At 41.2% G+C, this 14,026-nt stretch overlaps 1 protein-coding gene across 4 annotated transcripts in view; it reads left to right on the forward strand.

Annotated features, from left to right (window-relative positions):
* The window catches only part of LOC100559261 (rho GTPase-activating protein 39), a 121,646-nt gene that overhangs the window by 51,502 nt on the left and 56,118 nt on the right, over positions 1 to 14,026 (forward strand). The window contains exon 2 of one of the 4 annotated variants that reach the window (XM_062978772.1): positions 10,489 to 10,689. The exons of the other annotated variants lie outside the window; for them this stretch is intronic. Within the exon in view, the coding sequence (XP_062834842.1) occupies positions 10,682 to 10,689 (8 nt within the window). The 5' untranslated portion in view covers positions 10,489 to 10,681. The remainder of the gene's footprint in view (positions 1 to 10,488; positions 10,690 to 14,026) is intronic. 4 annotated transcript variants of the gene reach the window in all.

Genomic DNA, 14,026 nt, shown 5'->3' on the forward strand with positions numbered 1-14,026 from the left:
GAGAATGGGGAAAATACACAGACTAATTAGATATGATCTCACAAATATTCCTAGTGAATATGCAGTGGAGGTGAAGAATAGATTTCAGGGACTAGATTTAATAAACAGAGTCCCAGAAGAACTATGGACAGAAGTCCACAACATTGTTTAGGAGGCAGCAACAAAGTAACGTTGAAAGAAAAAGAAAACCAAGAAGGCAAGATGGTTGTCTGCTGAGACACTGGAAGTAGGCCAAGAAAGAAGGAAGGCGAAAGGAAACAGTGATAGGGGGAGATAAGCCCGACTAAAAGCACAATTCCAGAGGTTAGCCAGAAGAGACAAGGAACTATTTCTAAACAAGCAATGCATGGAAGTGAAAGAAGACAATGGAATACGAAGAACAAGAGACCTCTTCCAGAAAATCAGAAACATCAGAGGCAAATTTCAGGCAAAAATGGGCATGAACAAAAACAAAGATGGCAGGGACCTAACAGAAGCTGAAGAGATCAAGAAAAGATGGCGAGAATATACAGAAGATCTGTGTAGGAAGGATAATAATATAGAGGATAGCTTTGATGGTGTGGTGAGTGAATTAGAACCAGACATCCTGAGGAGTGAGGTTGAATGGGCCTTAAGAAGCATTGCTAATAACAAGGCAGCAGGAGCTGACGGGATCCCAGCTGAGTTGTGTAAAATCTTGAAAGATGATACTGTCAAGGTGATGCATGCCATATGCCAGCAAATATGGAAAACACAAAAATTGCCATCAGATTGGAAAAAATCAATTTATATCCCCATACGAAAAAAGGGAAAAGCTAAAGAATGCTCAAACTTCCGTACAGTGGCATTTATTTCCCATGCCAGTAAGGTAATGCTCAAGATCCTACAAGGCAGACTCCAGCAATACATGGAGCGAGAGTTGCCAGATGTCCAAGCTGGGTTTAGAAAAGGCAGAGGAACGAGAGACCAAATTGCCAATATCCGCTGGATAATGGAGGAAGCCAGGGAGTTTCAGAAAAACATCTATTTCTGCTTTATTGACTATTCTAAAGCCTTCGACTGTGTGAATCATAATAAACTGTGGCATGTTCTTGGTGGTATGAGGATACCAAGTCACCTTGTCTGTCTCCTGAGAAATCTGTATAAAGATCAAGTAACCACAGTAAGAACAGATCACGGAACAACAGACTGGTTCAAGATTGGGAAAGGAGTACGGCAGGGCTGTATACTTTCACCCTACCTATTCAACTTGTACGCAGAACACCTCATGCGATATGCGGGGCTTAACAAATCCAAGGCTGGAGTTAAAATTGCTGGAAGAAACATTAACAACCTTAGGTATGCAGATGATATCACTCTGATGGCTGAAAGTGAGGAGGAGCTGAGGAGCCTTATCACCAAGGTGAAAGAAGAAAGTGCAAAAGCTGGGTTGCAGTTAAACATCAAGAAAACCAAGATTATGGCAACCAGACCAATTGATAACTGGTAAATAGAGGGAGAAAATGTGGAGGCAGTGACAGACTTTATATTTCTAGGCGCGAAGATCACTGCAGATGTAGAGTGCAGCCAGTAAATCCGAAGACGTCTACTTCTTGGGAGGAGAGCAATGGCCAACCTCGATAAAATAGTGAAAAGCAGAGACATCACACTGGCAGCGAAGGTCTGCATAGTTAAAACAATGGTATTCCCCATAGTAACCTATGGATGCGAGAGCTGGGCCATAAGGAAGGCAGAGCAAAGGAAGATAGATGCTTTTGAACTTTGGTGCTGGAGGAAAATCCTGAGAATGCCTTGGACCGCAAGAAGAACCAACCAGTCCATCCTCCAGGAAATAATACCCAGCTTCTCACTGGAGGGAAGGAGATTAGATGCAAATATGAAGTATTTTGGCCATATCATGAGAAGACAGGAAAGCTTGAAAAAGATCATGATGCTGGGGAAAATGGAAGGAAAAAGGAAGAGAGGTCGACCAAGGGCAGGATGGATGGATGGTATCCTTGAAGTGACTGGCTTGACCTTGAAGGAGCTGGGGGTGTAGATGGCCAGCAGGGAGCTCTGGTGTGGACTGGTCCATGAGGTCATGAAGAGTTGGAAACGACTGTGTGATTGAAGAAGAAGACATGGTGTAACAGATCACCTGCCAGATATCTTACATAGACATCAGCCCTAGGCTTCTGTTACTTACATTCTCGGTAAAACTTTGAACCCACTCCCTGGTTTTATTCTTTGTGGCCATGAGGTGGCTATAACAATGGGTAGTGAATGTGTCCTGGTTTAGATTTTGATTTGTTTATGTATGATCAGTTCCTTTTCAAAACCCTCACTTGACTGAGATGAAAAGATATAAAACAAGTCAAAAAATGGTTAATTGGCACTGTCAGGTCTGTAAGATCTTGTATAACAAAATTGTTTATTTTAAACTTTCCCTCAGCTTCCCCCTTAGACCACCAACTCCTCCTTTTCAGCCCTGGCCCACTCTTTCGTGTGTTTCATATTGAGAGAAAGGCAGAATTTAAGATAGATAAAATACTCAACCACCTTCCTATTCCATTCTGCCCATCTTACCTATCTAACAGGTAAATACCCCAGCTTTTCCCTTTATATTCTTCCCCTTTCTGAACCTTTTCATTCAGAGGAGCATGATTGGCTGGTTGTATGTGTTTGACCAGCTTCTGCCCAGCTGCTTTCATGAAGCATCCTCAGTTCAGTAAAGTTTGTCTTTAACATTTCTGTTGAAACTTTTCAAATGAAAATCTTTCATATTTCTTATGTATTCTTTGGTACACACTTACATCTTAATTGGCATAGTTTGTTTAATCTCTTGGGGGAGGGTTGTCCTTTGACCCTGAAGGAATATTGCCCAAAGCTGAGTTGCTATATTCAAAGTATTATTTCAGAAAAACCTTAATGTAACTGGAAGAGAAAAATATTCTGTAGTTAGCAGGCATGCATGCAAATTTATGGGTGGATGCCATTACAATAGTTTTTGAAGTTGTTTTCTATAATATGCCCTCAAGTTGCAAATATTCAAACCTCCGCCTTTCTCAGAAAATAACAATACTTCAACTGACAGCTCTTGTTTTCAGAGCCAAATTCTTGTTAACTCTGCTCCCTGGCCAAAGGAATTTTGAACACAATGGTGTGTCTCAAATTGTTTCAGCACATAATCATTATATGTTTGCCATTTTTCACTTTTAGGTGGAGGTTGTTTAAATCGCTTTTGATCTTTCCACACATGACTGTGTAATTATGTACAAATCCTCTGAAAATAGTGTTCAAATGTAAAGATCTCCATCTGAAAGCAATATGCAGTCGCTATTCAAGGTGCATTTTTTTCTGGTCTTCATCTAGCATTTTCTATATGTTGAATAAAGCCAAAACTCAGAATATAGACCTGATCCTTTCTCAGCTTTAATCACAGTTTTCAGAATTTGGAGAGGTTTGAGCTTTCTCTCAACTTTGAGTAATTCACTGTTTTTGCAAGATCCATGCCTTTCTTCCAAGCTGTCTTCTTGGAAAATCTTGAAGCTTCTGACATTATACATTTGAAATCTGTTCTTCTGAAAACATAAGATACATTTTCTATTGTCATGGATGTGGTTAAAGAGGCCCAAAACATTTGTCTGGTAATGACAAAAAATTAGACATCTGTCCTAAACTGACTTCCCTTCTCGATTTAATAGTCTTAATGGGTTCTCCTTTCTCTTCTGTACTTCAAAGAACCTTTCTCTTTGTGAATCAAAGAATGCAAAGATAATTAAAATTGCAAGTTGGCTAGCTAGGGATTTTCTGTCTCATTACAGCACAAGCATTGATATACATTGATATGTATAACCAGTAATAGTCTTCCTTGTCATGTAGTTTCCTATTAAATATTTTTCCTTTTCTGGATTTTAAAATTTTCTTTTGCTACATAAGAAATGTGAAGAGAAATATATTTATGGTAAGTAGGAAGAAAGTATGAAATAGACCTCCTTTACTGTCACTGTATAAAGTTTTGTAAAAAAAACTGAAGCAAATTAATGTTGTGCCCTCATTGCTATCTGATTTTTAAAGCTCCTCATTGGAAAGCCAGATATGTCATCATGTTTTCCGGATAGTAAGGCTCTAAAACTCAGTATGATATTTGTATTCCATTTTTTTCTTGTTCTCATGATTTTTAACTTAATCAGCCTTTTTATCCTTTTTTGTGTGCACTAAGATAAGGTACATTATTTTCAATTGGCAATTCTTGGAGAAGGTCATATGATGGAGAAATGATGAGATCACTGTGAGATATAATTGAAGTCCCTGGGAATTCTCATAGTGTTTTGTTCTCTTTCAGTGTTGTGCATCCGTGCTTGTGATATCTCTTATTTTGGAGACCTTCAACTAGTTGCCACAAAGATTGGATCAAGAAGTAAACCTGGAATGTATTAAGTCAAACTGCAGATGGGAACCTAGATGATTAAAAAAACCCTGTAGAGTGGAAAGTGGTCTGATAGTGGTCTGACAGTTTGCGCCATACCCATATCTTGGCATCTAATTTTCTCATGCTGAAGATTACTTTCCTTTTATTGTCCTAATTCAGGCAAAAATACTGCTTTTAAACAGATGCTCTATTGTCTGTTACAGTTGCCTGGATTCTGCTGCAGTATCACCCTCAGGATTTTGATCCATAGGAGGAGTAGTATATCTTCAGGAGTAAACGATTTTATGAAGCTTGTATTTCCTCTCTCCAAAATATCTGGGGTGCATTGAGGCAACGGAGTAACTACTACTTTATTTAGCTGACAGGCCTAAAGTCTAAGACTAGGATATACAGTAGAGTCTCACTTATCCAACATAAACGGGCCGTCAGAATGTTGGATAAGCGAATATGTTGGATAATAAGGAGGGATTAAGGAAAAGCCTATTAAACATCAAATTAGGTTATGATTTTACAAATCAAGCCCCAAAACATCATGTTATACAACAAATTTGACAGAAAAAGTAGTTCAATACGCAGTAATGTTATGTTGTAATTACCATATTTGCGAATTTAGCACCAAAATACCACGATATATTGAAAACATTGACTACAAAAATGTGTTGGATAATCCAGAATGTTGGATAAGCGAGTGCTGGATAAGTGAGACTCTACTGTAAATCCATGACTATGTTCTGCAACTGCTAATTATGTTTTGCAGTTTGTTAACAAGCAGTAGTTTATTTGCAGAGACACCAATTTTTTAAACTTTCCATTGAACATATGGCCCCAGCTTTCACTGATCTATATCCCACATTATATTAAAACTCCAGTATTCCATGAGACTTTGGGGGGATCCACACAAATAGAAGTTGCATTCACAGAAATAGTTTTACAGATTTGTTATTGTTGTTGAATTCTAGCCAATGTGTAGAGCTTTACGCAGCCATTATGACCACCAAATATGCAGATAGATACCTGCTCCCTGACCTTAAAACTTTGGCTATCACCTGCTCCCTCTCCTACTGTTATGTGAATTTCAGCTTCTGTAAAAACTGCAGGTATGAAACTCATTGTGCCAGCTTTCCAGAAGCCAGATGAAACACAGACAGGTTGAAGGTAAATTCAGAGAGGATGTTAGTTCAGACAGCGCTCTAAAGAACTGACATCTCGCAATTACAAATACATAGGTGTATTTATTGCACTTTGACAGCCATTCAAGACTACCACACTAACTTCTGATTGGTTCAGAAAGGGTCTGACTAGAATCCACTCCCTGGTTGGGACAGGGTTCTGCCCAGTGTAATCACTGGTTGGTCACTGCTGTGGTGGGAAAGTTTAATAAACTGTCATTGGATTATTTAGAACTTTGGGTCTGTTTATTTATTGATCCTCCCCTTCACTGGTGCAATTAGAAAGGAATGTGGTGGGGCAAGTGACAGTGGGCTGAAATGGGTCTTGATATTTCAATTACAGTTAATACAAGGGGCGACAGTCCAAAGAGACAAAAGGGTTCTTAGGAAGTTGGCCATTTCAATGGGAGCCCCTTGGAGAAGTCCAGTTTAGTGACAAGGATGAGGAAGCGGTCTCAGAAATAACCAAGATCGTATCAGGGCCAGCCAAGTAAATGCCCAGAGGCTCTTGTGCAAGCCTTGTGTTTTCTTGATGCTTTGTGAGGGGATTAGGATAATTATGAAATTGCATCCTGAAGTCCGATGTGCAGTGAGGCAACATTCCATGGAAATTCTGAAAGATTATTACAGGACAAATGGAAAAAGTCGGTGCGGGCTTGCTGTAAACGCACACACACATATACTCGCACACACACACTTTGGCTAGCAAAGGGAAGGGTTAGCATCCCTGTGGTGTTTGTTTTGCTGTCTGTGTCCCTGCTCAGAGGATTTTGCCTCACTTTCTGTCCCTGTGATAATTGGATTTTGAAAAAATGGCTTGTTGTGGATTTGTGATACATTTTCAGTGGAGACAACTTTTTCTCATGAGAACTCTTCCAGGAGCTAATTTCTCTTCCAAGGGGTAGATTTCTCTCACTTCCTGTTGTCTCAGCCCAGTTAGTAACTATGAGCCGTTTGTCAGTCGGATATTTGTAACTCGGGGACTGCCTGTATTACATTTCAATCACAAGGATGAGGGTAATGTTTTGCTTAGCCAAGAAAGTGTATAAGTATCAGAGATTTAGGGAGTATAAACAGATCAGGGATTGTTTTTATACTGCATTATACTCCTCACTTTGCTTTTCATATTAGTATTGTAATTATTCTCCAAATATAATGGCATCTTTTATTTCAGGAAATTCTTAAGGGATTTGTGGGGTTTTTTAGATTAATGACTGCAACTAGTTCTCCTTGTACCTTGTCTTGGTTCACTGGGTCTTGCAACTAGCACATTGGAAAGCTTCACACTGAGTGATGCAAGAGAACTGATCAGAAACTAAAGCTGCTTATTGGACCCTTAAATAGCACATTATACAAACACAGTGAATTCCCATTTGCTGCTAGGTATGATTCATGGGACACATTCATGCCAGCATAGAGATTAGGCTGCTGTACTTTACTGTGTGATATTTGAACTAAGAGAATTCATAAAATCCTCTTCATTCTAAAACCAGCTGTGTCTGGTGAATGAAAAAAGCAGCAGACAGTCTGGATCCATAAGAGAATATATATCATCATGGTGTGGACCTGAAAACACTTTGGGATAATACACAAAGCAATGTGAATCATACTAAGTAAGCAAAGCCAAGGAATTGAATGTCCTATAAGAGATGATATTACCTAATCCGTACTCTCCACTCCAATTTGCAGCCATGTAAACAGAGTTAGGTTGGAGGTCTTCATTTTATCTGACTGTGTTCTGGCAGTCAGAGTCACTGACTGAAATTTCTGGCTTGGTGAATTGAATTGGGTAAAATAGAAAGGTTAGTCTTAAAGCTTTTTGTTGCTTTATTTGAAGAATATTTCTTCATAAATCTTACGCTTTTGTTCTAGTGCTTCAAAGCAGATCAAGAACCGTGTAAACCAGTGGTTCCCAACTTTTTTGGATTTCAGCTTCCATAGTTCCTAACAGCTGGTAAGCTGACTGGGATTTTTGGGAATTGAAGTCCAAAACACCTGAAGGCCCAAAGGTTGGGATCCACTGATGTAAACCAACAGTAGGTTCTATATTGAGTATCATTTTCATGTACATCCTGCATAGTTCAGGCCAATTATAATTCTTCTTACCTCTAGGTGGATTATGGGGAACAATATAACAATGGTGATGAGTGGTGTAATGCAGTGATCTCACACCTCTGATGTACAACAGAGCCATGTTGTATGTGATCAGAAGTGTGAGATCACTGCATTAGACACCACTCACCACCACTGTTGCGTCTGAATAATGTCAACCAGTGAAACTTTTATTATTAGTGTGCAGGCAGTTGTAATCAGACACATAAGAACAGTTGGTTAACTCCTTAATAGTAGGGCTTGGAAAGTTATGTTTTTAAAAGTATTTTCTGTAACTTGTTACAGTGTTTTGAAAGTAACATACTACATTGAAAGTAACTCATTGTATTGTGAGTAACTTCATTTTCCATTAATCTGTGTTGTTTTTGAGAAAAGAAAAAGAGTTTGAAAAGAGAATGGAATAAAACTTGGAGAATGTATGTCAAATTGCTTGAAAAAATCCTTTAAAAGTAACTGTTTTGAAAGTAACTGGAAACTATTGCTCACTATAATTATATAAATTCAGATGTGTCCATTATATTTTCTTTTGTAATATAACTATACAATATTACCTGAATGTGTCCCTATCATGGGGTTTCCTTGGCAGGTTTGTTGAGAGGAGGATTCCTGTTGTCCCAGGAAGACAAGAAAGTGTGATCTGTCCAAGATCATCCTATGAGTTTCCATGGTAATGCAGGAATTTGAATCCTAGTCCAGCACTCAAAATGCATATTAGTTCTTTGAAACAGTTAACTAGTTGCACTTTAATGGATTTCTTGCAATGTGTTCCTTCAGAGATCTACTTAGTTGTCCGCTGCAAACTAGTTCATTACACATTTTTCAGATAATACTGCTCTACACTGAGATGCTTTCATTCTAATAGAATCAGAAATGAATGTATCCAGTGTACCGAATAGCCAGGTTGTTATGGATACCGTTCAGCTTGTGCAGTTTGAGGCTGTGGGCAGGCTGGCCATTTGGGGCTATTACCTGTTTTCTGAGCCATTGCCAGTCTCTTTAACAAAAGCAGTCAGAGTTGGCCAATGCAATTGGGGCTTAGAGGTGAATAATGCTTTATTGAGAAAGAGTATAGAGAAAACAGTGGCATAATTGCCTTGGATTTGCTGAACTTAAATAACTCCTAGATTATGTCCTGCAGTTTGGAGGCAAGGTGCTGTAGTGAGTGAATGCATCCCCACTCTGAGGTCATTTTGGGATCGTTCCACTTATGTCTTTTAGACTTATTGTCATCTGGTTTTTGCTGAATGAGCTGGACTGCGTGGTGGACATGTGTCATTGGAATCACTAATTCCTTTTTCAATCATTTATAGTGCTATTGACCATGGTATTTTTTCTGAGCCATATTGTAAAAGTATAGCACTGCAGTGGTTCTAACACATTGTGAAGAGGCATTTTAAAAAAGAGAGAGAATTTGGACACATACCTTGTGGTCTTTGCACCACCACTGGGTTCTCTTTTCCATTGTTTTTAATGTGTTCCTGAAACGACTTGCAGACATTATCAGCTGGTTTGATCTGAAGTGTCACCTAGTATGTGGGTTAACCTAGTTCTAGCTCTTATCTCCATCTGTAAATTTCAGGGAGGTGGTGGAAACTGTGAACCAATATCTAGAGACTGCTTTTGTGTGGTTGAGGGCACCCAAGGTGAACCGTCACCCAGGCAAGACAAAGATGTGGTAAATTAGAAATACTGCCAGTCCTATTCAGACTGGGAGTATTTCTCATTTACCACAACTGTTCAATCCGTTTTGAATGGAGTTACACTCCTGAAGAAACAAGATTGCATCTTGGGATTGACTAGATTTCACCAACATGTTGATTTTCCAACTGTGTCCCTACTTAAGAGATATCAGGTTTAGCATAAACTACCTCTGTGCCAATTACATCTGCTCTAGATTACTACAGTGTGATCTAAAAATAGTTGAAAAGTCTAATCAATTTAAAAAATGGCAGCAAGATTGTTGATGGCAGTAAGATAGTGACCATATATTATACTGAATCTGTAAAAACTATTCTTTACTAGTTTTTATTTCCGAGCACATTTTGGGGATTGGGTTTTAGCTTTTGAACCTAGTTCTAGAGGTTTAAGATCTTAGCCGAATGACTGCTTTACACACATATACAATATTTGCTCCCAAGCCCAAAGATCAATTTGTGAAGTTTTCAGGTCTTCTGATAGTGACAATAAAATTGTCAACTAACAGAGCATTTTTGTAGTGGCTGCTTGTCTTTCTGGTTTTAAGTTCTTTTGAAACTGCTTTTTATTTTACAAAACTTTCGGGGGGGGGGGGGGGGAATTGCCAGCAGTTATATGGTTTTGGCTTTCTGGTTTTAAGTACTTTTGAAACTGTTTTTATTTTACAAAACTTTTTTGCCCGGGGGGGAGGGGGGGGAGGATTGCCAGCAGTTATATACATTATTATATTAGTGTACCTTTGTATTTGTATTTTAAATAAACCTTTGATTTGTAGATTTTATTATGTATGTTTTATTTAAAATTATTTATTTTAAAAATGAAATTAATGAGTAATATTAACAAATATCTGCTATTAGGTGGAAGATAGATTGAAGTTTTTGTGTATTTTTCCCTTGTTTGTGGCATGCAAGATGTTGAAAACATGCTCTCTATGTATTACATTGCTGTTCATATTTTAACCTAAGGGAAGATTTTGAAAGGATGTGGTTTAATTATTAAGTAATGATGAGGAAATCATGTATTCCTTAAATACTTTTAATATGTGTACGTGTTAGAAATAAAGAATAGCATGGTCATAAAGAATTAAACCTTCAGTTTTTTAGATTGTTGTTCTTTTTTTAGAAGCAGGTTAAACTACTGAGCTGCTGAACTTGCAGATTGAAAGGTCGGCAGTTTGAATCCGGGAATCGGAGTGAGCTCCCGTTGTTAGCCCCATCCTCTGCCAACCTAGCAGTTTGAAAACTTGCAAATGTGAGATCAATAGGTACCACTCCGGCGGGAAGGTAACGGCGCTGCATGCAGTCATGCCGGCCACATGACCTTGTAGGTATATATGGACAACGCTCTTTGGCTTAGAAATGTAGATGAGCACCAACCCTCAGAGTCGAACACGACTAGATTTAATGTCAGCGGAAAACATTTACCTACATTTAAAAGTCTTATGTTTTGTATATTTTACCTAGTCATATGACCTGCATATAAATTTGTGTTTCTTTCTCATGTTTGCCATTACCAAATTTATAAGTGAAAAGCACCTGATTCAAAAAGGAGGAGCATCTATTTGCTCTGTATGGGTAATACTATTAATAGTATTTAAAGCAGCTTTGCAGATACTTAAACATGGCAGTGGAGGGCAAAAGGTAGATCTTGATCTACAAATAGGTCTTAGGATGATTTGCAGATCTGCAAATATTTCTAACTTGTTAATGTTTGATTGTCCACTGCCCCATGCAAACATAATAATATTATGAGAATGTACTGGGATATGATAAAGCAGAATAGGTGTATATGTGTGAATGAATGTGTGGGCTGGGTAGGTAATATGAGTTTTATTCTGGTACTAAGAAAACATCCTGAACTCGGAATTCTTTAATTATAAATATGTGATTTTTGTACTAGATGGCAGCCTTCTGGTTAAAAAAGAAAAGTAATTACTGCAAGTCTGAAGTCATCCCACCTGTCATTAGAGGACTAACCTTTTAATGCCTACAATGTTTTTCTGTATCACTGTTCCTCATAAACCTAACATCTCAATGATATTAAACAATGGTTCTGTTCCTCTCTGTTTAAGAACTTGTATGTGTATGTGCACCTGCAAGTCACCTCTTGGCTTATGGTGACCCCTATGAATGTAATAGGGTTTTCTAAGATAAGGAATACTCAAAGATAGATTTGCCAGTTACTTCCTCTGAAATATAGCCTTCAGCACATGGTATTTGTTGGTAGTTTACCATGCAAGTACTGACCAGAGCTGATCCAAATTAACTTCCACAATCATACAGGGTCTGGTGCCTTCGAGATATTTAGATCCTTAAGAACCAGTACCTAATCAGAAAAGATAGCGGGGTGGGGGAGTGGTGTTGCTGAGTGCAAAGCTGCCATATCTGGATGTTAATGTGCTTGCTCCCCAGAGACAGCACCATGTACAATTTAACATTCAAAAGCACACTTTAGAAAAGCTAAAGGCTGGAGGGTTATGGGGACTGCAGGGTGGGGGAAGGGAACGGGTGTGTAAGGATGCCAATCTATAACAGGAAACTAGTAAACCAGATAACATCATTTGGACCAGGGGAAGAGAAGGAGAGAGGACAGCTGGATAGGGGAGGAGGGTGTTCCGATGGGTGGGGAGCCGCTATAGAGGTGGTGTCTGGGAGGGGGAGATACGGGAAAGGGAGACCAAATCATTCAATTCGGCCTAGGGTTTTTGGTAGGACGTTAATAGTTCCAAAACGGTCTCCTGACGTAGCTAACCTGGGTAGCCAGGATGGGGGTTCCTCCAGGTTAAAGGTGGTGCTGTTTAATGCCAGGTCAGTGAACGGGGAAACATCTTTCATCCAAGACCTCATCTTGGATGAGCATGTAGACCTGGCATGTATTATGGAGACCTGGCTGGACGAGATGGGAGGAGTTAATCTCACCCAGCTCTGCCCGCCGGGTTATTCCGTACAGCACCAGCCGAGATCTGGAGGGAGGGGAGGTGGGGTCGCGGTGGTCTATAAGGATTCCATCCCCCTGACCAGGTGCCCCGTCCCACAGTCGACCATGTTTGAATGTGTCCACCTGAGGGTGGGAGACCGGGACAGATTAGGGATTCTGTTAGTGTACCGACCACCCCGCTGCACTACAGTCTCCCTGCCTGAGCTAGCTGAGGTGGTCTCGGGCCTGGCGTTGGAGTCCCGGTGGCTCATAGTGCTGGGGGACTTCAATGTCCATGCCAAGACTAACCTTTCAGGTGCAGCTCAGGACTTCATGGCCGCCATGGCAACCATGGGGCTGTCCCAACTCGTATCTGGTCCCACCCACAGTGCGGGACACACACTAGACCTGGTCTTCTGTCAGGGATGGGAGGAAGGTGGCAATGTGGAGGAGCTCACCATCGCTCCTTTGCCATGGACCGACCATCACCTGATCAGGTTTAGACTTACTGCGCCCCCCAACCTCTGCAGGGGTGGTGGACCTAAAATGGTCCGCCCCAGGAGACTTATGGATCCAGAAGGATTCCTGACGGCTCTTGGGGAATTTCCCGCCTCCTCGGCAGGTGATCCTGTTGATGCTCTGGTCTCTCTCTGGAATGGAGAGATGACTAGGGCAATAGACACGATCGCTCCGGAGCGTCCCCTCTTGAGTAACCGAGCTAAACCAGCTCCTTGGTTTACTGAGGAGCTGGCAGCGATGAAGCGAAAGAAGAGGGAACTAGAGTGCGTGTGGCGATCAGCGTATAACGAGTCAGACCGAACACGGCTAGGCTCCTATCTTAGGGCATATGCCACGGCAATCAAAGCTGCAAGGAGAGTCCACCTTGCGGCCAACATTGCGTCCGCACAGAACCGTCCGGCGGCGCTGTTCCGTGTCATCATAGGGTTGTTAACTCCCACCAATCAAGGTGGGAGCCCTGATAACTCGGCAGCCCGCTGTGAAGCATTTGCTCGGTTCTTTGCGGACAAAGTCGCTCTGATCCGTTCCGACTTTGACACCATATTAACGGCAGTCTCTGAGGATGTAACGAGTGCACCTGCTTGTCCAGTTTTGTTGGATTCATTTCAATTGGTTGAGCTCAAGGATGTGGACAAGATCCTTGGAGAGGCGAGACCGACCACATGCATCCTGGACCCCTGCCCATCCTGGCTGGTGAGAGAAGCCAGAGGGGGTTTGGCCGAGTGGGTGAAGGTGGTGGTGAATGCCTCCCTTCGGGAGGGCAAGTTTCCAGCGAGCCTAAAAATGGCTGTGATCAAGCCGCTGTTGAAAAAGCCATCATTGGATCCCACTCAATTCGGAAACTCAATTCGGAAACTTTCGGCCTATTTCCAATCTCCCCTATTTGGGCAAGGTCTTGGAACATGTGGTTGCTTCGCAGCTCCAGGGATTCTTGGTTGACACTGATTTTCTGGATCCGGCACAGTCTGGCTTCAGGCCGGGACATGGTACCGAGACAGCCTTGGTCGCCTCAGTCGATGATCTTCGCCGGGAACTGGACAGGGGGAGTGTGTCCCTGCTGGTTCTGCTGGACCTCTCAGCGGCCTTCGATACCGTCGATCACGGTATCCTTCTGGGACGCCTCGCGGGAATGGGACTTGGAGGCACTGTCCTGCAGTGGCTCCACTCATTCCTGGAGGGTCGGTCCCAGATGGTGTCATTGGGGGATGCCTGCTCGGCCCCACCA

This window comes from Anolis carolinensis, chromosome 4, assembly GCF_035594765.1.
Source record: "Anolis carolinensis isolate JA03-04 chromosome 4, rAnoCar3.1.pri, whole genome shotgun sequence".
In the NCBI taxonomy this organism is placed as follows: domain Eukaryota; kingdom Metazoa; phylum Chordata; class Lepidosauria; order Squamata; family Dactyloidae; genus Anolis; species Anolis carolinensis.